Source organism: Toxotes jaculatrix, chromosome 20 (assembly GCF_017976425.1).
Source record: "Toxotes jaculatrix isolate fToxJac2 chromosome 20, fToxJac2.pri, whole genome shotgun sequence".
NCBI classification, from domain to species: domain Eukaryota; kingdom Metazoa; phylum Chordata; class Actinopteri; family Toxotidae; genus Toxotes; species Toxotes jaculatrix.
The window spans coordinates 441,663-464,862 of NC_054413.1; the positions used below are offsets into that span (position 1 = coordinate 441,663).

General features: G+C 49.1%; 1 protein-coding gene across 1 annotated transcript; it reads right to left on the reverse strand.

Moving 5' to 3' along the window:
* Positions 1-1,391: 1,391 nt before the first annotated feature.
* On the reverse strand, positions 1,392-21,503 carry acvr2ba (activin A receptor type 2Ba). The gene is made up of 11 exons (XM_041065692.1): positions 20,969-21,503; positions 8,778-8,985; positions 7,555-7,661; positions 7,304-7,452; positions 6,365-6,508; positions 6,138-6,281; positions 5,332-5,480; positions 4,900-5,014; positions 4,678-4,816; positions 4,414-4,544; positions 1,392-4,265 (listed from the first exon to the last, which is right to left on the reverse strand). Exons 1-11 carry the CDS (start codon positions 21,018-21,020, stop codon positions 4,044-4,046), a joined length of 1,560 nt encoding a protein of 519 aa, XP_040921626.1. The 5' UTR covers positions 21,021-21,503; the 3' UTR covers positions 1,392-4,043.
* Between the last annotated feature and the right edge of the window lie 1,697 nt (positions 21,504-23,200).

Here is a 23,200-nt window from a genome sequence, read left to right on the forward strand (position 1 = left end):
ATCCTGTTTCCTCTGGTCTACGTTGTATTTTATGACCAAACTGAAACACTGAAGTCGTGCAGAGTCCAGAGGAGAGGCTGAGCGGGAGGACTCAGACGACAGCGGCTTCCCTTCACAGTGAAAGCACAGAGGCGCCGCCATGATGCCGTTTGTTCGGCTCGTCACATTTCACCATCCATTCCTTTATCTCGTTTCATTTCATCACCATAAGGTTACTAAGGTTATTCTCTGGAGGCTTCGCTATAAATGGTGATATGTTAGCCAACTCAATGCTAACAGAACAAGCTAACTGAGTTAACGTAGCTGTACTGTAGTTGCCACCGGGTGAAACGAAGCTTTGGAGTGGTTATACTGACATGAACTGAGAGCATCTGTGTGTTGTGAATCACATTATGAGGGGAAATGTCTGTATTGGCACTTGGGTTGGTCAAAGAGCGGCACATCAGCATCGTTAGCATACAACACGTTGGTCCCCCTTTTTCATTTCAGTCAGATAGCTCACTGGTTTCACTGTGGGATGCTAACGGTGCTAACTGTACGCGTGAGTGTAGAAACATTTCCCCGAACAGTGTGACACAGTCCTGCTTAATGTGAACTACAGCTGAAAGATTTGTGTGATCCGTGCACGTGACCCTGTGCTTCTCCTGAACAGTGACACTGGCTTTGTCTTTCGCACCATCACAGTTTCTGCCCATGTGGCTTTAATGAGGTAATTTGTTCCTGAAAATACCTGGACACACCTGGATCTGAGTCAGTCTCTTGTTTCTGTCAGTCCGTCTCGTCTGAGGAGGTTTAGAGTCACGTGAAGATCGACCCTGGATATGGAAAACAGATTCATTAAGTCAGCGATCGTGTGAAGTGTCAGATTCAGCCAAGAGAAGTTTGGTTTGTTTAATTCTAAACAGATTCTGATGATATTCAGGAAAACACAACTCCTTTCACTCACAGGAAGGACAGAGAGGAAGTAAAGAAGGGAACCAGAGGAAGAAGGGAAGGCGGCACCAGTGATGATCCCCTCAGAGATGAAGTCAAATAAAGGCACAACACTGAGGACATCAGGAAACTTCAGTGGTGAGAAGGATGGAGACATCAATGAGATGAAGGGGAAAGGAAACAAGGCGAGGAGGGAGGAGGAGTGAGGAGGTAAGGAAGGAGGAGTCATTCAACGGAACTGGAAGACGAGAGAGAGGAGGAAGTGGACACAGTGAGTGGGAAGGACATGGCAAGACAAAAGGAGACGAAAGAAGACAGGAAAGATGGCAAGATGAGAAAGAAGACAAAAAAAGGGGATGCAGAAAAGAAAGGAAAGACAAGAGGAGGAGACAAAGAGGAAGGAAACAAGGAAAGAGGGGAGAGGATGCTGGAGGAAGTCCAGCCCAGTCCAGGTTGTTTTGTGATATCGGCAGTTCAGATCAGTCTAAAAAAAACCTTTATTTCTAAAGTGTATATTTACAACATGGAGGTTTGAGACTCGCCCTAACCTGGTCACATTCTTCTTCTTCAACCAGTTTGGAGAAAATTGTGTAAAAAACATTAACGTCTCTAATCAAAGAGAAAAATCCAAACTAAATAAAAACAAAGAAACATTCACAATAAAATATTATGTGACTACACGTTTTCAAAGCAACTAATAAAATATAAAAACAGAACTTTACCACGTAGAAAAGTTTGAGGTATTTCTGGTGTATTGAGGTGATCTGTGGTTCATGAGCTGTATTGTTTTGATGTCTTTTTATTTTTTCTATCTTTCCACTCGATTATTAGTCAAAGTTCTTCTCCTTCACGCGCCGTCGTTCCCGCGGTCGAACGTGCAACGTTTTCCAAACGCCTCCCGTCGCTTCACTAACTTCGTACGGAATTAACAATAAAAAGGAACATACAGAAATATATTCATCTTTGAGTTTGAATCATCGTCAGCAGCATCGTAGACATTCACTGTTACATGTATGGCATCACAGAAGGAACAAAAAACATAAGGTACAAATGAAACATTTTAAAAACAACATGGTTCCTTTTCTTTTTTTTCAGTTCTTATCACTTCATCATTTGTGTTGATGCACAAAGGATGAAGCGAGGTTCTGAGCTGGACTCTTCGTGGCCGGTTTCACGTCCGGTTTTGGTCCCGGTTGAAGAATAAGAGCAGATTGTAGCAGGTAAGTGAGAAGGAGCCTGATGACCTTTGACCTCCGCAAACTTTGACCTTTACACTGAAGAAAAATGTAAATGTGGAAACCAGAGTTTTGATGAATCTGTCCAGGCACCAACATCACAGCATGACTGCTGTTGTCTTCCTCGCGTGTGTGTCGCTCGCGTGTGTGTCGCAGGCTGTGATCAGTGTCGGATCAGCTGCAGAAACACAGCTGCGCAGCCTGAACGACACAACGACACTGTGTGATCGCTGCACTGATCTGAACAGATCTCTGCTGCAGCTCAGCCAGAATGCTGAGGAGGTCAAAGGTCACCGGTCCTTCACTTAACCTCCCAGTAAAACACAACCAGACTGAACAAATAGGAAACAATCAGCAGGTACAATCTAACACCAACATTCAAAAAAGGAAACTCATCATCTGTCACATCATGTGACACACACACACACACACACACACTCGGACCTAAATGCATAAGCCGCTCTATGCATCCTGAGGTCTTGCACCTTTTGTTCAGGGTATCACGTTTCCCCTTGTTTGTTTGGGCACCTTACAAATTTACATATTCAGAACAGCCAATAGGCTTTGAGCACCCTCGGATAAACTCCTCCCACCAAAGTATTTAATCCACCACACCTGTTGTTGTCCCCGCCCCTTCCTGCCTGTAAAGACTTGTGGGTGGCGTCGCATCACATTGACCCCGCCCCCCAACCCCTGTAGACCTGGTTACCTGAGAGTTTTATTTCCGAGCCAACCAAAATGCTGTGGTTGAGCGCAGTCGGCCAATCAAATCTCTGCATGCAAGATGTTTACCTCCTGGTTCCTGACAACCAATCACATCAGAGTCTCTCAGCCTTCAACCTCAAATTAAAACAGCTGAACACAAAAAAGAGAGAAAGAAACCTTCACCTTAAAAACACTGTACAGTCCTTCAGGCTTTTGTTTTTCATGTCCTTCCTTCTGACCTCACTTCCTGTTTCCCATTTTTTGGATACAACCCGTTGGATCCGAAGGTTTGTCCTGTGTGAATAGTGGCGTGGTCACGGCCGAAAAATAGAAAAGAAGAAGAGTCCGAGAGAAGGTAGAAAAATTGAAGTTTAAAACCTTTGCTGTCGGTGTTTGTGTAACAGTCATCGCGTTCCTACAAGGGTTTTGCAGCACTGTAGTAAAAAAACGTCCCAAAGGTAGATTGATGGTAGGTGGTTGCTAGGTGACGAGGTTGCGAAGTTGCCAGGTAGGCAGATAAATCCGAATCTGTCGGAGGAGTAGAAGAAGACAGCAGAGGGAGGAATGCACGAGGAAAACCTCGCTGAGGTACCTGGAGATAAAAGAGCATTCACTGAGTCGGGACCTGAACGCGTTTCAGTGTTAGGTTTTCCTGTGTGTGTGAGTGTGTGTGAGTGTGTGTGTGTGAGTGTGTGTGAGTGTGTGTGAGTGTGTGTGAGTGTGTGTGAGTGTGTGTGAGTACGCAGGTTTACTCTGTTTTTACAGGAAACACACACTCACTTGGTTTAAAGAAAGACATGAGGAAAACAAACGAGGACGTGTGCTGGTTTGTATTCGTCCGAAAGGAAAAGAAAAGGAGACGAGTTCAAATCACAATCCAGAGATAAAATAGCAGCTGCTTTAACGCCGAGTTTCTGGTTGGTTGGAAAATTCCACTGAGAAAAGATGGCGTGTGTGTGTGCGTGTGTGAGTGTGTGTGAGTGTGTGTGTGTGCGTGTGTGCGTGTGTGAGTGTGTGAGTGTGTGTGTGTGCGTGTGTGTGCGTGTGCGTGTGGTTTAGTGTCCTTCGGTCGTATTCAGAGGAAGTTGAACCGAACATCAGGAAAAATCCCCGGTAACAACAGGCCTCCAGAAAAGTTTGGTTTTGTTTTGTTAGATCTCTACTTCCTCCTCATGTGCTGGACTCTTTGGGTGGCAGGTCCACATTGGTTACCATGGGAACAGGTGCGACCGTGGAGACCAGCAGGGTGTGGCGGTCGGAGGTAGCCGGGGTGATGGTGGCGGTGAGGCGGCGGACCTGGGAGATCCTCTCCTCCACGCAGCCGGCCGACAGACGAGCCTCGGCGTCGTGATCCCAACACTCCTCCACCGTCTCGCAGATCTGAGCCAGACCCTGGAGACAGGATGGGACGGGGAGGACACAGAGAACGTCCAGAAATGAAAATCTAATTGCTGTCTGTCAGACAGGAGCTGCATATTGTATATACTTCAAAATAAAAGCACAACAGTTAATATCCACTGCTCTGTTTCTGTGCACTCACACTGTGTTTGAGCCAGAGGTCTTTGAAGGACGGTCTCATCTTCTTGTGGACGACAGTCTCCTGCAGGTCCTCCAGTGACGGATGCTGCCCGACCTCCTCCTCAAACGGCAGCATGTACTCGTCCACGGGACCTGACGGAGGAAGAAGAACATTCAACTTTCCAGCTGCTGCTTCATGCGTCGCCTGCAGGTTAAACGTGCTCTTCTATTAGAATACCTGAAGTATGTGTGTGTCTGTGTGTGTGTGCGTCTGTGTGTGTGTTACCGTCAGCAGCCTTGCAGCGAGACACCAGCTCCCACAGCACCAGGCCCATGGCGTACATGTCGATTCGAAGGAAGGCGTCTCGTTGGAAGTTGATGGCTCCTTCTAAGACCTCCGGAGCCATGTAACGCCTGGTCCCTACCTGCACACGCACACACACGTTTAACAATGTTCAGAGTTTAGCTGGAGCTTTTCTCCACAGTCTGCACCGTCAGAGCAGCTCACCTGTCCATGTGTCTCTCCAGGTGGTTTCCCCGGCTCGAAGACAACGGCGAGACCAAAGTCACCGATTACTGCTGTGAGGTCTGAACGCAACATGATGTTCTTACTCTTAAAATCCCTGAGACACACACACAGAATTGTACATCAAACCATCAGTGGCTCCATCATGTGGCAAAGTGCTGTCACTGAGAGACGTATTCATTAGATCTTAAATACACAGTAATATAAATGATAAATATAGTTTGAATCAAAGCTTCATTATCTAAAATGATAAGAATAAGATAAGAATTTCGCTGTCTGAGCAGCAGGTGAAGCCATGTGACCTTCAACCTTCCTAAAACCACCCCGTGGTTTGGCGGCAGCGGTGGCGGCGGTGGCGGCGGCAGCGGTGGCGGCGGCAGCGGCGTGCTGTGGGGAGGATTTGTTTTTGCACACCTGTGAGCGATGGCTGGTTTGGGTCCTTCTCCTTTCTGTCGCGGGATGTCTTCGTGAAGGTAAGCCAGGCCGCACGCCATCGACTCGGCTATGTGACACAGCTCGGACCAGCTGACCACGTTTCCCTTCAGGAAGTCGCACAGGGAGCCCTGCAGAGACACGTCAAACCCGTCAAGCGTTAGGGTCAGTCTTTACAAACTCATCTCCTCATTCTGAAGTTCAGTAAAGATCCAAACGTTTCTGACGTTGTTCTAAAATAAAGCAGAATAAATAACACGGAGTGTGTGATCTGAGCAGCTGCAGCGACACGACTCTAACGACATGAAGCTGTTTCAATAATACGCAAACATCAAAGAACAAAGAGACACTGACAACAAGAAAAACAGGATTCTAGTCAATTTAAAGTAAAACTTTATGGACTTAATCACAGAAAAAACTTTATTGCAGCGCAGCAGAGTTTACGAACCACGTGATGGGTGAGCTGGCGATGGTCACGGTTTCATTTTGTATTTTCGTACAGTGTAAATAAAATAAATTTATGACAGTTTCTCAGATCAAAACATGTTTTGTGATGTTTAAGATGAAGAGCTGTTCTTAGATTTCAGCGTCATCATCATGTGGTGATGCAGCAGGAACTTCCTAAACCTGCAGATGGTGCGTTCAAAGACACTGCTGCACCTGAGACTGGAGTGTTGACTGTGGAAGGACTCAGGTTCTCTGTCCTTAAACGCACCGACAGTGAGTCTCCACCACATTCGTAGCTCTGAGCGTGACAGTGTCTCCCCTCCCTCCCTCCTCTTCCTCACCCTCTCGTGGAACTCGGTGATGAGCCACAGTTCGGCCTCCAGGTGACTCCCCCGTTTCTCTGCGGCGATGAACCTCAGGATGTTTCCGTGCCTCATACCCGGTGTGGTGAACATGTCCCTCTCGCTCTGCCACGACTCTTTATTCTGTGAGACGAGGACGAGGAGCAGATGTCAAAAGATGTTCAGACAAACAGAAGCAAACAGCGAGGACACGTCTGAGTCTGTACCTGGATGGGGAAGATCTTGACGGCCACGTATTCGTTCATCATCTGGGCCTTCCAGACGCAGCCGAAGCGCCCCCTAGCCTTAATCTCCAGCAACTGCAGAGGCTTGAGACCAAGCAGGGGGGAAGCAGGAGGAGGACCAGGGTCCTGGAGGACACAGAACAGGGAGGTTTGATTTCTTCACTAAAATTAAAAATGATAAAGGTTTGATATCATCTGAAAGCAGAACAGATGATTTCTGAATGATGCATTTAAAACAAAGACAATAAGTAAAACTTGGACAGTGTGTGTGATTCAGCTGAACGCAGGAAAGCTCTGTCTCTCAGTAATGTCCTCTCTGAGTCAGTGTCCGCTGTCGGTGTGGACGACGTTACAGAACCAGCCTTTGTACAAAGTGGAATCAAACACATGAACATATCCAGGTTTCACTGTTTGACACAAAGACAAACGTTTGATCCTGATGAAAAAAATCTCTGAGCTGAGAGGAAACAGAAACGCTGCCGTTCCACCGAGCTGTCACCAGAGGGCGCTGTGGCTTCATGTTTTCACTGTGAGTGAGTGAGAGACACAGAAGGAGGTTTTATTTTTCACTTCTTTATTTTTTAATTTTTTGGGGGGGTTTTATTTTTTTAAGGGGCGGTGTTGGGTTTCAGACTTTTCCTCCCTCCTTTTCTTCCTCCCTCTCAGAAAAAGATTAAAACTCCACGAACAAACATCCTCGGCCTCAGACTGTTCGGACAAAGCTGCTCTGCGTTCCAGGAAAATCTTTAAAGCCACGTTATCGCGACCTGTCAGCGTCCGCGTGCATGAGGACACCCGTGCGCGAGCTTTAAAAGTCAGCTCGGGTCAAACTGTGGTTTAATGTGGGTTAGATTTCAGGTGTGTGTGGACGCAACACATCAGTGAGTCCTCAGAAGTTTGTGTGCGTGTGCACGTGTGCACCTCAATGATGTCCACGTGTCCGTACGGAGGTTTCCGGTGGCGGTACATCCAGACGGCGGTGAGCAGAGCCACAGACAGCACGGTGACAGGCAGCAGGCAGTAAATCATCACGTTTAACACGCCGACGCTGGGGGGCGGGGCTTTGATCACTGACACACACCGGAAAAAACACACAGACAAAACTGTTAATGTTAAAAATATAAAGATAGACACACACACACACACACACACACACACACACGACGACTCACCTGGCCCCGTGACGTCAGGCAGGTGTGTGAACCTCTCGTTGCAAAAACTTCCTTCACAGCAGCAGAAGAAAACCTGAGGACTCTCCTCCGTCGCCACACACTCCTGTCTGAGAGACGGAGACAGACCTGTGATGCTCAGGTGTTGGACATGAGGATGTTTTAACGGTGGCTCAGTACGAGACGAGGTCACCTCAGTCCCATCGATGGAAATGATCGTACACATCATCATCATCATCATCATCGTTATTACAGGATTCCTGAATGTTCATGATACAAAGGACTGAACTATTGTTCAAATAGAATTTAACAAAAACACAATTATTGTGTAACTGGAAACACTGAACCCGGGACAGAGGCCTGGTCCGTCTGTCCCAGGCCTCAGAGACCTGGGACGGACATCTGCTGAGGACATGATGCTAATCAGTGCAAACAAGGTTCATAGTGTGAGAACGAGACACCGTCCTCAGAGACGTCAGCGTCTCACACATCAGACAGAGTTTCTGATTGGATTCTGTTCACACAGGTTAAAGTGAAACACCTTGTGCACCTGCGGGCTGCGTTCACAGTCCCCCACCATCTGACACACTGACGCAGCACATTCACCTGCACGTGTGCTGTGGTGTCCATCATTCCTCTGAGATCATCGCTCCTCTCTTCTTATTAAAAAACAGGATTAGAGTTTGGGGCTTGTTGCTTTTCTGTAATATAAAATAATTTGAAGACAGAGTTTCTGATGTTCGAACGTTTGCACTCAGACCTGGAATCAGATTTTATCTTCAAACAAAAGCTTCTGTTTCCTTTCATCAAATCTCAGATCTTTGATTTTTCAGTAGAAACACTGTTTGACTCAGTGGAAGAATCGGCATCATGTTTCTGTCCATGCAGCTCCTGTGTGGTCAAACGTTCAGAGTCTGAAACCCGAAGTCTCTGTGGACAGAACTGAGACCGCTGTCTTCCCCTGCGCCTTTTACACCACGCCCAGTCACAGCACCTGTCAATCAAACTGGGGGTAGTGGGGATGATGGGAAATGTGTGCAACTGTTTCCATTAGCAGCTTAACTCAGTAAGTGAGTTTGACAGAGGACGGGACTGATTAACTGCTGGTTCAGGGTTCACGCCTGAGGCTTTGTCTCTGGACAGGAAGTAAGTTAAACACAGCCTCGGCCTCCGCTCGGGCCGGGGTCTTAAAGTCGGGTCATGTGTGCACACGTGTGTGTTCGTACCGGTCGTAGCAGTTGAAGTCGTCCAGCCAGCAGCCCTTCTTCACCAGCTCGATGGAGCCCGAGTTGTTCCTCCAGGAGGCGTAGCAGTGCGAGCGTTTGTCCTTCTCGCCCTCGCAGCGCTCCACCCCGCTCTGATTGGTCTTCTCGATCTCGAAGTTGACGTTGTAGTACAAACACTCCCTGGTGTCTGCCTCCCCGTGGCTCAGCCCTGCAGCACACACACACAGCTGATCAGTGCGACACGACCGGCTGCAGGGGGCGCTGTGCTGCTGCACAAGCTTCAGTTATTACACCATTAGAAATTCACAGACACACACACACTCATCAAACTCCTGAAAGTTAGAAGCCGCCGTGGGCGTCGATGCTGCCGTCTGATAATCCATGGCGCCTCAGTCCCTGACCTCCGACCCCTTCATTCAACAACTCCACCAGCATCAGTAACAGCATTAGAGCTTTTTAATCACACTCATCTTATTAAAGCACAGAGAGAAGAAAAGAAGCAGCATAATGAGTCTGACTGCCCACATCTAACAGGTGAGCCCCGCTTTCACCTGAGACAGCGTTTGACATGTGGACAAAAGTCTGGACGGACAAAAAGATCAGTCTGTGTGTGTGTGTGTGTGTGTGTGTGTGGGGATCACACTGGATCACTGTGATACTGAAGGAAACGTAAAAACAGCAGAATTCTGAATGGAGTTCTGCAGCTCCACCTGCTGACAAACTAACTTCCTGTTGTTTACAACACCTGTATGCACCTGTACCTGTCCCTCTCACCTCACACTGCTTCCCTCTGTCGTCTCCTTTATTTCTGTTCTTCTCTTCCACACTTCCCCTCTTTCACTCTGTTTGTCCCTCACTTTTGTTCCTCCTGTCTTTATCCTTTTCCCCTCCTTCCTCTTTTCTTTACTCCTTCCTCTTCTCCATCCACCTCTCATTTCTCTTTTCATTTTTCTGTCCTCCCTCTTTCTCTTCCTTTTCTCTTGTATTCCCTTTTCCTCCTCCTCATTTCCTCCATCTTTCACCTCCACCCTTCTTTTCCTTTTCTCCTCTTTGTTTTCACACACACACACATACACACACACACGCATGTGCACAAATACCGAGTGGTTACTTATGGGCACCAGATGTGACCTCTGACCTCTGAGGTCATACAAGAATGAGGTCATCACTAAAAGAACACTCTCTCACACTCTCTCTCTCACACACACACACACACACACACACACACAGCAGCTAAAGATGTGACTTTAGTCTCTTTCAAAATAAATTGCACAGCAGATGAAGAGTGAAGTGAAACTGTGCTTCTGGCAGCTTTTACTGTGACAGATGTTACAGCCAATCTGTGCATTAACTGTCGCTAGGCAACCGGAAAGGTGGGAGTATTCACCCACCTCCACCCCCCCCCCCCCCCCCCCCCCCCACACACACACACACACACACACACACACAGTACAGCTGTGGCACTGATGGCTCAGCTCAGGGTTTAAGATCATGAAGTCGTCACAGTTCGATCGCTTCTCGATACCTGGCTGTTCATTTCTAAACACACAGGAACTAAAACACAACAACTGTAAAGTAAGACAACTCCTGCAGAGACACGGGGTCTTTGCAGGACACAGGGTTTCTGCAGGAGACCGGAGTCTAAAGACGGAGGAGTCGTCGGAGTTCACCTCACCGCAAATTTATTACAAATAACTGATCAATCTAATCACGTATGAGGTGAGAAGCTACGAGTGATCCCAGCTGTAAATACCAAACTCTCTGCTTCAGACAGTTCTCAGGTCTCTGGCTCCTGCTGCTGGTCTAATCTGAACTCTGACCTCTCAGGTCATCAGGCTGCTCGCTGGCTCCGGAGTGTAAAACCACACACGGAGCAGCAGCATGTAGTTACTGTCCACCTTTAGGTCCAAAGCTGTGACTGAGCCTTGAACACGCCCCACACTCCTTCAGCTGGTTCAGTCAGAGACACGTGGTCGACCTGAATTAGTAACAACACCGGAGCCTCTCATGTCCTCACTCTGTCTCACACTGTCTCACACAGTAACTACACTCTGACTGTGTAATACCACAGAGTACACAGAGTATTCAGCAGTACTGTTCGCAGTAAGGCAGCTTGTTGTCTGCTGTCTGAAGTCTCATCAGTATTCTTGAGGTCGACCTTGGTCACCATGGAGATCTGTGAGCTAATGAGCCAAGCAGCTGTCAGTGTGTGTGTGTGTGTGTGAGAGAGAGAGAAACTTGACATTTAGTCCAACTTCTTTTTCAATTAAAAAGTTGAGCAGAGTTAAAGAAAGTTCAGGAAGAGAAGAAGGAGCTGAGACACACACACACACACACTCACACACTCACACACACACACACACACACACCACAAGGGGAACATCTGTCCGCCTGTCCGCTCGTCTCTCTGATGCAGAATTAAAGGCATAGTTCAGATATTTTTTAACGTGAACTGTTTAAACCAAACTGGCTCCTGGAGCCGCAGAAACAGACGAGCTCTTTGACCCAGAACTCACTGCAGAGCTACAACCTGAACTCCAAACATTTCCACCATCGCTGTGTCAGACCGGCCGCTCCATATGGTAACGAGCGTTTCCATGGCAACAGACCTACGGCAGCCTGCGCGGGGACATGAGAGGCAGAGAGACACAAAGACACGTCTGATGTGCGGGTGGAAAGGTCACCCGTCTCGCTCTCTGCAGACCAGCTCTATTGTTAGTGTGTGAGATGGTGTGACCGTGTGTCAACACACAGACACACACTCTACACGTACATATATATATATATGCTAATCAACCTTATGTGCGTTTGTGAATAATGTCATTATGGAGCAGACGTCCAGATGTCGTCCATCAGTTCATTACTGACCTGATGAAACTGTTACTGAGAGTCTTCGGCTTCATTTCATTGGTCAGAGCTGGAGCAGCTTCACGATGTCATGATGCTGAGGACGAGACAGAACGAGTCAAAGATCAAAGATCAATTCCCTGATCGAACATTTGGCTCAGTGACTGAGTCTGAAGTTTGAAACCGAGCGAACGTTGAAGGTTTTAGTTTCAAATGTTTTTGTCTTTTCAGTAACTAACACTGAAGATGGCACATCTAACGGGTTCATCCTGATACAGACCATGTGACCATGAGTCGCATCGTTCAGCTGCAACAACTCAGCCACACAACCACATCTCACACAGGCCTGTGCTGTGTGTGTGTGACCTCTGACCTCCTGCGTTTCCTTGACGATATAGAGACAGACGTGTGTGAAATGCAGATCACTCAGTGTGTGTGTGCACGACTTTATCATGCAAAATGACCACATACGAATTATTCAGAGGCTTTGTGCGCTCCAGACATGAGGGTCAGAGGTCACACACACACACACACACACACACACACACACACACACACACACACAGGCATCTGGCAGACCAAGTATGTGTGTGTGCATATGTTACTGAGATCATAGGGCAACATATGAGATGCAAAACCATGGGAACTCATCTCACACACACTCACACACACTCACACACACACACACACACACTCACACACACACACACACACACTCACACACACACACACACACACACTCACACACACACACACACACTCACACACACACACACTCACACACACACACACTCACACACACACACACACACACACTCACACACACACTCACACACACACTCACACACTCACACTCACACACTCACACACACACACACACTCACACACACACACTCACACACACACACACACACTCACACACACACACACTCACACAGACACACACACACACACACACTCGCACACACTCACACACACACACACACACACACACACTCACACACACTCACACACACACTCACACACTCTCACTCACACACTCACACACGTCATGTATGGAGGATCATTACAGACAAACCAGAAACAGTTTGTCCCGTGTGCCTCTGTGACGAGCGCCATGACAACAGTCTAGCTTTTTCTCCACGGCAACGGTGTCTGAGGATCATGGGTATTGTAGTAGGTGGAGTTGTCCGACAAAACCCGATTCCTCAGAAAAGGAACTGCAGTAAAACGTAAAGCTGTGCGATGGCGGAATGACCCGGGACGTTTGCAGGGGGACACAGGGTGGAGTCTGCAGCTCAGTGAAGCCGAGCTCCATGTGAAACGACTTCCTCTCTGTCCCGAGCAGGATCCCACCGCAGCCAACGCATCTCGCCCTGAAACGGTTTGGTGTGAGGCACCGGCCCTTTCACTCTTCCTCCTCCTCCTCCTCCTCCTCACAGCCGAGTCCTGGCCTCCATCCAGCTGGATCCTGAAGTGGGCTTCCCCTCCTCAAACTCACTCTCTCTCTCTCACACACACTCTATTTATAGCCACTCACAAATCAGCCTCAACACTGCTGAACCATTCTCTGTGAAAGTGATAAGAGGAGGAGGAGGAAGGAAAGACTACACACACACACACACACACACACATACACACACACACACAAACGCATACACACACACACACACACACACACACACACACACATACACACACACACACAAACGCATACACACACACACACACACACACACACACACACACACACACACACACACACACATACACACACACACACAAACGCATACACACACACACACACACACACACACACACACACACACACACACACACACACACACACACACACACAGAGCAGCCATAAGTGCCATCAATCACAGAGTGGTCGGCCCTGACAGCACAGAGAGCTGCAGACAATAGAGTTGACCTCTAAGACAGTGGGCCTCATCGCTGGAGAGGGGGAACAACAAAGAGAGGACAGAATGGGACTCCTCCACACGTCCCTTCAGTTCTGTCCCTCCAGCCTGCAGCCTCCTCTGCTGCCTGAGCGCGTTTCTCAACTCACTCACTTTCTATTTTCAATATCTTTGTTTTTCCAGAAGGTTTTTAGGTCTGCAGCCGGCAGCATGTGGCTCAGCACAAACACAGGCACCAGGATCTGCAGCTGACGGAGGCTGTGGAGAGGCTGAGCCGCTGGTGCAGTTCAGCTGTGGTTGATGGGACTGAGGGGTTGAACATGGATTCATTGACCATTTCAATGCAGAGTCAGGGAATTTAAGGTTTTCCAAAGGAAAAGGCCCCAGACAGGGAGTTCCTCCTTTAAGAGGTTCTGGGGTTGACTGGGGTTCTTGGGTTCTTTCAGGGAGCTCCAGCGTTTTTTGCTTTTGAGCAGAAATAAAAACCTGGTTCCCAGCTGTGGTGAAATGTTGTTCCTGTTGTTGTTGGTTCTCTGTGGAACATAAAGAACAGTAGCTCCAGGTTTCATTGTCTTCAATCAGACGTGACGCCTGCTGACAGATTCAGAGCTGCAGCTGTTTGCAGCTCGCAGGTTTACAAACACACAGATGTCGGCCATAATTCAGATGCCAGCACAATGAGCATATGTGCAGAACGTGTGAGTGAGAGAACAGATGGCTGCTGCTGCTTTAACGACAAGCACAGAAATATCAGCAGGAAATGTTCAGAGAGAAGACTGGGAGTGTTTACCACAGACTGTGCACACGCTCAGGCAGCGTCACAGCCTCCTAATATGCCCCGCATCTCCTTTAATACCCCCACCACCCCCCCACCACCCACCCCCCACCCCCCACAGTCCTGGGTCATGTTCAAAAACCCAGTGAAAGGACCAAGTTAACCTCTGGTGTTGTCCTGGACTCATAAAACCAGTTCAGAGCTCACTCCTGAATTTTTATGTTGCTTCAAACAAAACACCAGACTTCAACTGTGCCACAACACCACATGTGAGTGTGCACGAGGCCGAGTGTGCACGAGGCCGAGTGTGCACGTGACTGATGACGTTTTAACAGCTGATAAGAGGAGTCGCTCAGTCTGATGAAATCCCAACAGATCAGCGCTGAAGGGGAGGAAGCAGCAGATAAGACGAGCAGGATTAGAGTCTGTTCTGTTGTTGTCGTCCAGACAACATCTGTCCCCGTCATCTCTGAGAGACCAGACAGGACACACACTCACAGCCTGTCCCCCACCGACCCCCACCCCCAGAAAAGAGAGAAAGAGAGAGAGTCATTCCTCTGGTCCTTAAGGGACAGAGGGGGAGAGGGAGGTGGCAGCATGGGCCCCTGGGAGCCGTCAGTTTGTCAATGAAAGACACACACACACACACACACACACACACACACACACACACACACACCTCCTCCCATCTGCAAACACAAAGCAGACCAACACTTTACTGTTGTTGTTCTATACCGTGACCACAGAGGCTGCTGGAATCTGATTGGACGGTTTGAAAGGCGCGGGACGTCCTGCTCTGATATGACGTCCATGAGTCTCTGAATAATCCAGCATCAGAGCTACAACATCGAAACCTGTGAGGAAAACTAACCTGCCTGCAGGTGAGAAAATACGAGCGCTCACTGATTCACCCTCTCATTTCATCACAGCACTGCGTTCACCTGTCTGACGCTCTGATGAACCGACGCGTTCTGTGCTGCACCACCTGGAGGACGCAGGAGTCGTCCTCTGAGAACAGGATACATCAGGCTGCACCACACAACGACCTGACGACAGTCACTGATCCGATGTGTTTCCAGTGTTCGTTCGATCATAAGGCTGAAAAGCAGCGTGTCTTTCTGCTGATTCCAGCTTTTATCACACTCACTATACCTGAAATGATCTACATAAACAAGTCCTGTCAGTGGAGAGAGCTTTGAAACAACAAAGTCACAGCTTTCATTCACAAGGCTGCGATTTCCTATTAACGTCCCGGGAAGTGTCTGTGACAGAACGTGGAACTAACAGTGAGAGAACGGTTCTGGGTTCTCAAACTTCTCCTCCTCCCACAGTACTGATCGCTCAGAAAGCAGCTCAGCTAAGATGCAGACATTCATTAGACGGAGAGCAGCGAGTGTAATGAAACGTTGACGCTGCAGCTCAGTTACAGTAAACACGCGACCATCAGGACGAGACGAGACGAGAAACCTGACGGACACGGACACGTTAAAACCACGTCTGTCTCCACGAGCTGGAAAATCACAGCCACTTTCAGACGGTTCTGATTTACAGGAAACAAACACATCAACAAAAACTTCATTAAACCACGACACAGTTTACAGTGAAGCACACAGGAACGACTTACTAACACACCTGATGACACGCGTCCTGTTAAGTTTCTGACCAATCGCCAGCGGCGACAAGTGATGACTGTAGAAACCAACACGTTCCCTCATAACTGGGAGCAAACTCCAGAAGCCTTCAGTGGAAACATCTAATAAAGTTAGGAGGAAAGTTTCCAGAACATTCACTGGAAAATACACAACAGAGACACAACACTCAGAGAGACACAACAGAGACACAAGAGTCAGAGAGACATAACACTCAGAGAGACAACACTCAGAGAGACACAAGAGTCAGAGAGACATAACACTCAGAGAGACACAAGAGTCAGAGAGACATAACACTCAGAGAGACAACACTCAGAGAGACACTACAGAGACACAACACTCAGAGAGACACTACAGAGACACAACACTCAGAGAGACAACACAACAGAGACACAACACTCAGAGAGACAACACTCAGAGAGACACAACAGAGACACAAGAGTCAGAGAGACATAACACTCAGAGAGACAACACTCAGAGAGACACAAGAGTCAGAGAGACATAACACTCAGAGAGACAACACTCAGAGAGACACTACAGAGACACAACACTCAGAGAGACAACACTCAGAGAGACACAACACTCAGAGAGACATAACACTCAGAGAGACAACACTCAGAGAGACACAAGAGTCAGAGAGACATAACACTCAGAGAGACAACACTCAGAGAGACACAAGAGTCAGAGAGACATAACACTCAGAGAGACAACACTCAGAGAGACACTACAGAGACACAACACTCAGAGAGACAACACTCAGAGAGACACTACAGAGACACAACACTCAGAGAGACAACACTCAGAGAGACACAACACTCAGAGAGACACAACAGAGACACAACACTCAGAGAGACACTACAGAGACACAACACTCAGAGAGACAACACTCAGAGAGACAACACTCAGAGAGACACAACACTCAGAGAGACAACGCTCAGAGAGACACAACAGAGAGACAACACTCAGAGAGACACAACACTCAGAGACACAACACTCAGAGAGACAACACTCAGAGAGACACAACAATCAGAGAGACACTACAGAGACACAACACTCAGAGAGACACTACAGAGACACAACACTCAGAGAGACAACACTCAGAGAGACACAACACTCAGAGACACAACACTCAGAGAGACACAACACTCAGAGAGACACAACAGAGACACAACACTCAGAGAGACAACACTCAGAGAGACACTACAGAGACACAACACTCAGAGAGACAACACTCAGAGAGACACAACACTCAGAGAGACACAACAGAGACACAACACTCAGAGAGACACTACAGAGACACAACACTCAGAGAGACAACACTCAGAGAGACACAACACTCAGAGAGACAACGCTCAGAGAGACACAACAGAGAGACAACACTCAGAGAGACACAACACTCAGAGAGACAACACTCAGAGAGACACAACAATCAGAGAGACAACACTCAGAGAGACACAACAATCAGAGAGACACTACAGAGACACAACACTCAGAGAGACACTACAGAGACACAACACTCAGAGAGACAACACTCAGAGAGACACAACACTCAGAGACACAACACTCAGAGAGACACAACACTCAGAGAGACACAACAGAGACACAACACTCAGAGAGACAACACTCAGAGAGACACTACAGAGACACAACACTCAGAGAGACAACACTCAGAGAGACACAACACTCAGAGAGACACAACAGAGACACAACACTCAGAGAGACACTACAGAGACACAACACTCAGAGAGACAACACTCAGAGAGACACAACACTCAGAGAGACAACGCTCAGAGAGACACAACAGAGAGACAACACTCAGAGAGACACAACACTCAGAGAGACAACACTCAGAGAGACACAACAATCAGAGAGACACTACAGAGACACAACACTCAGAGAGACACTACAGAGACACAACACTCAGAGAGACAACACTCAGAGAGACACAACACTCAGAGACACAACACTCAGAGAGACACAACACTCAGAGAGACACTACAGAGACACAACACTCAGAGAGACAACACTCAGAGAGACACAACAGAGACACAACACTCAGAGAGACACAACAGAGACACAACACTCAGAGAGACAACGCTCAGAGAGACACAACAGAGAGACAACACTCAGAGAGACACAACACTCAGAGAGACACAACAGAGACACAACACTCAGAGACACAACACTCAGAGAGACACAACAGTCAGAGAGACAACAGAGACACACCACTCAGAGAGACAACAGAGACACGACACTCAGAGAGACACGACACTCAGAGACACAACACTCAGAGAGACACAACACTCAGAGAGACACGACACTCAGAGAGACACAGCACTCAGAGAGACACGACACTGACGTGGTGAAGAAACGCTGCTGCTGATCTGCAGTCCCTGCTTCACTGATGAGACACTTCCTGGTTGGACCTGAAACTTTACAAGCTGTTGATGCAGGAGGATAAATCCAACGCTCTGTCTCTCCCTGTGGAGCTGCTCTGGACCTCCCCTCTCCTCCCCCTCTCCTCCCCCTCCTGACCCCATGCCATCTTAGAGGAGCTGCAGAAAAAAACAGGCACTGGCCCTTTAAATCTGGCCTGTAGCTATGGGCAGACCATCCCCCCTCACCCCCCTCACCCCCCCGCTGGTGTTCAGGCCCTGCAGGGAGTCGCAGTAGTGAAGGGGCAGCTCAGTGATTCAGGCCTCAGCACTGGTTTCTGTAACAACGCCGTGATGTTGGGACCGAGAGCAGAGGGGAGGAGCCAGACCGAAGACCACGTGATGAGTCAGTGTCGTGTTCACTGATGTTTCTGAGTAAACACTCTGAACACCTGCTTCACTTTATAAACCCTGAAACAACACGTGTGCTACGGACTCATCCTGACGCTCCACGTTTCTGTAGCTAACATCAGCTGTTCGTGCACATACAGGTGAGCGTCTCCAGGCAGTCAGGAGATCACCTGGGTAAAGACGTTTAGGAGCAGCGCCGTGCGTCAGCCGTTAGTGTCGGCGGGAACAGATGAGAAGAAGAGTTTTTCACAGGGACTGTGACACTGGTGGATTAGCGAGCTGCTAGCTGCTAGCATTAACTCCAATAGGTGATGTGTACGTAACACACACACACACACACACACACAGTGCTGTCAATGATCTATGCTGGCACGTGCTCAGACCTGCTTACACTGCAGCAAACACACATTATTCCAGAGCACTGAGTTCTGATGCCAGTCCTCAGCATGACGCCGCCATGACGCACACACCTCAGACGTTCAGGTTCCTCCGCCATCATCAGGACGTCTGATGGTCCCAGATCCGTCCTGCAGCAGGACAACGAGTCCAAACCCACAGAGTCATAAAGGACATAAAGGTTGAAAGAAGGCCCAGGAACCACAGGGCTCCGAGACCACAGGAGAGTGTGTGACTGACACTTCCTGTTGAACAGGAAACTCCTGGTTGAATGTACCTGCTGTCCTGTGGACATAAAAACTGAAGGAGTTAAACTACAACACCCAAGGTGCATTTCACCTGCAGTCCATCAGATATTTGCTCACTGTGGACGGATCCACTGATCAGATCCTTTCTGATAAACTTCTGTGGAAAAGATCTGATTTTGTTTTGATAGTATAATGTTTTCTCAATGAGGTCATCGCTGAAGGGGAAATCACGTGACCGGTCATGTGACCGGTCCCCTCACAAAGCTGTAAAAACACTGTCACTCAACCCTGAGAGGCTGGAGGGACATTAAAGCCAAGAACAGGCTTCAAACTGCAGACGGCTGAAACACTGTGATGAGGACATGAAGACAGGAGCTGCCTGTCCTGCTCAGACCTGGTCCTAACATGGTCTCAGCTCTGAGTTCAGGTGTGAATGATCTGACCTTTGACCTGCAGAAACATCAACAAGGCACCAAACATCAGAGGAACAGAGACAAACACCACACGGGTCACACACCATCTCAGCCACCCAGAGACCGTGTGCGGCTGGACACCTGTAACACGTGCAACACCTGTACCGCCACACACCACCTTCATCATCTCACGTCCTGACCGGGACGTTTGGCTCTGCGTAGTATTTTTCCAGCACGCACGTGCACACGCCTCCTCCCCACTACTACGAGGCCACATGACCGAGCTCAGCCAGCCTTCATTCATTCATTCATTCCGCCCGCCGCGTGTCGTAGTAAAGCGCGCGCGGAAGGTGCCGATGAGCGCGTGCAGGCTGAATAAAAGACAGAAAAGGAGAAAGAAGAAACGTGTCCGGTGATTTTCAGAGGCTCGAGCTCTGTGCTACCGCTGCGCGGATCGATCATTGATCCGCCTGCATGCCTGAGCAGACAATGGAGCGGCAGTGTGCAGCCTGCAGCCGCGCGCACACACGCGCGCGCGCGCACGGCTGCAGCCAAACACCAGAGACAGTGAAGGCAGATGCAGCTGAAGCGACCCGCGGCCACAGATCCCACATTCAGCCGCATTCCCCCTCACCAGAGGCGGGTTAGGTGCGAACTGAGGACCGGGATCCTCAGCACACCAGCAGCGGCAGAGAAAACGAGTTCAGTCCAGATTCTCTCACACGTTCTTCTAATGTTTGTACAATATTTCTACGCGGATTTCGCCAGCTGAGCACAAACAGCTGTTCTCTGTTCGACATGTGCTGCAGCAGGAAAATACTACAGGAGCAGAACGAACCCGGCGTTTACAGGGGCCACCGAAGACCCGAACCTGGATCTCTGAAACGGATCCAGATCTCTGAGGTGGTGCTGCTCTAAAACAAAAATCACTCCTCCAGAGAAAATGCCACAATAAAAGCTCGTTTCACCCTGTGATATCTGCGAATTTCAGCCGAACCTGCGCGGTGGGCTCTGCCGCTGCCTCTGGCTTCCCGGTGGCAGTCTGGTGTGTGAGTGGACGCGGGGTTTGAAGGCTGCAGTGTTGCAACCTGCAGCCCTTTCACCCACAGAACAAACAGCAGAATGAGCCAAAGCAGCTCCTCTCTCTCTCTTTACCTGCACACAAAGTTCCCAGCAGAAGCGCACATGTCAGCCCGGAGAGCCACATATTCCCTCTAGATGGAGGCGGTCGCCGCTGCGCCGCCAGGTTGACTCCTGCTGTCCCCCGGATCCTCCTCCAACATTTAAAAGACAAGTTCGTAAGCGCAGAGGGACGCAGCCAGGCCCGGGCTCCGGGGGAGCGTCTGTGTTCAGTGGGCTTGTGTGTGTGTGTGTGTGTGTGCAGTGTGTAATAATCCAGCCAGCAGCCTCCTCCTCCTCCTCCTCCAAAACGCACCAGACCCGCACGGCTCTACGGAGAAGTTCCCAGCGGATCCGGAGCCATGCGGGGCGGGCAGCAGTGGCGGCTCAGCCCGGGGTCACTCACAGTCCCAGCCCGCAGAAAGTTCCCAAAGCAGCCGGCGACAAACACCGGAAAAGGCGGCTGGAGGTGAGAAATGAGCCCGCAGACCAGCTCTCCTCTGCCCGTCTCTCCCCGCTCCTTCTTTCTCTCTGAGGCTCAGCGCTGCTCCCTCCACCGCCTTGTCCTCCCTCTCCCTCCCTGGTCGGGGCTGCTGGGGACAAACAGGCAGGAGGATGAGTCAAGCTGCACCACCCGGACCCACATCAGCCGCGCCCTCTTTCAAAATAAAAGCCAGAGGCTCACAGCCACCATCGGGGTAGTTTGAGGATTTGAATGATGTGATTCTGAAAATCAGAAATGAAAACACAGAATAAAGGATTCAGCGTTCAGAGGTGAACTTTACAGAAAACATGATAAGCAAACAGATAAATGGACAAATGTGATCATGTCACCATCCGTCTCCCTCCCCTCACTCCTCCACTGTCTCCTGTTTAAAAAGGGAAAATACTGAGGACATCTGAACTCTTGACCTCAGGTTTTTAAAAGCCTGGGTCAGACAGCACCACGCTGTGGGTGAAATGTAGTAAACAGTGATTTCACACGTGGCCCAGAGAAGCATTTATCTGAGCCGATCCAGGCCTCTCTCTGTGGGTCTGTGTTGTCTGATCGGTCTGAGCCACCTCTGGTCCTTCTGCACCAGGAACTGTTGGACAGATCAAACACATCAGATTCATTCATGTTTATCTGTAATCATTAAAAACACCCCGCGCTGCAGCAGCTGTGGATTTCATCCCTCTGAGGGATCAGGGAATAATTCATATAAAATCTTTGTTGACCAAAGAGACACTGCATGAAAAACACCACGGGCACGTTACCTTTATTTTGATACCGTGGACCGGAAGTCTCGTCTTTTGCTCTGCCGGCTTGACGGTGTTTGGTGCAGCCAGGCTGAACTGAGTCCAAGATGGCTGCTAAAGGAGAGAGAGAGGGAGAGAGTGCCCGGATGTTTCGATACAAAGGGAGAAATGGAAGCTCCCACACGAGCTGTTTCTCTCCACTGTCGCCTTCAGTGCTGATCTGGGGTCAGACTCTGGGTCTCTGTAAAGCTCTGTGAGGCCTCTGAGAGGGGGGGGGGGGGTGAGAGGGGGAGAGAGAGAGGGAGACAGAGAGGGAGAGGAGAGAGAGAGAGGGAGACAGAGAGGGAGAGGAGAGAGAGAGGGAGACAGAGAGGGAGAGGAGAGAGAGAGGGAGACAGAGAGGGAGAGGAGAGAGAGGGAGACAGAGAGGGAGAGGAGAGAGAGAGAGGGAGACAGAGAGGGAGAGGAGAGAGAGAGGGAGACAGAGAGGGAGAGGAGAGAGAGAGGGAGACAGAGAGGGAGAGGAGAGAGAGAGGGAGAGAGAGAGGGAGAGGAGAGAGAGAGGGAGAGAGACCTCCTCTGCTCCTCCAGCATCACAGTGACTGTCACTGAATAATATGAATATTGTGATCTACTGGTCAACACCATTGACTCTTGGCTCCCACAGAGGCATGCTGGGTAATCAACGCTTACACAACACGCTGGTCTAATGTAAACTGTGAATAAAGTCAGAGTGTGTGAGATAAAATGACTTCACGTCATTTAATTTCTGATTTTTTTGTGTGAAAGTAGAAATGAAATTCATTTCTTTGGCTCCTCCTTCTTCTGGTCTCTGACTCCAACACCGTGTCACAGGTCTGAGCACCTGAGCAGAAGCGTCCCAGCAGCTCTGACCTTTTAAAGCTGATTAAGGTGCAGATAAAAGTGCCCAACAACGAGGATTCGTTGGAGACTGAGACGGAGCTGCAGCTAAGCTGGAAGCCATCTTTAAGGTTCAGTGCTGGTGCTTCTCTCAGCAGCTGGACTCCA

What these genes read in the sequence shown, in the direction of transcription:
- acvr2ba (XM_041065692.1), bottom strand. Translation starts at nt 21,020, where the DNA reads ATGTGGCTCTCCGGGCTGACATGTGCGCTTCTGCTGGGAACTTTGTGT. An exon ending in GCCTGACGTCACGGGGCCAG is followed by an intron (nt 7,453 to 7,554) that starts GTGAGTCGTCGT and finishes GGTGTGTGTCAG; the next exon opens with TGATCAAAGCCCCGCCCCCC. An exon ending in TCGCTGCAAGGCTGCTGACG is followed by an intron (nt 4,545 to 4,677) that starts GTAACACACACA and finishes TTCCTCCGTCAG; the next exon opens with GTCCCGTGGACGAGTACATG.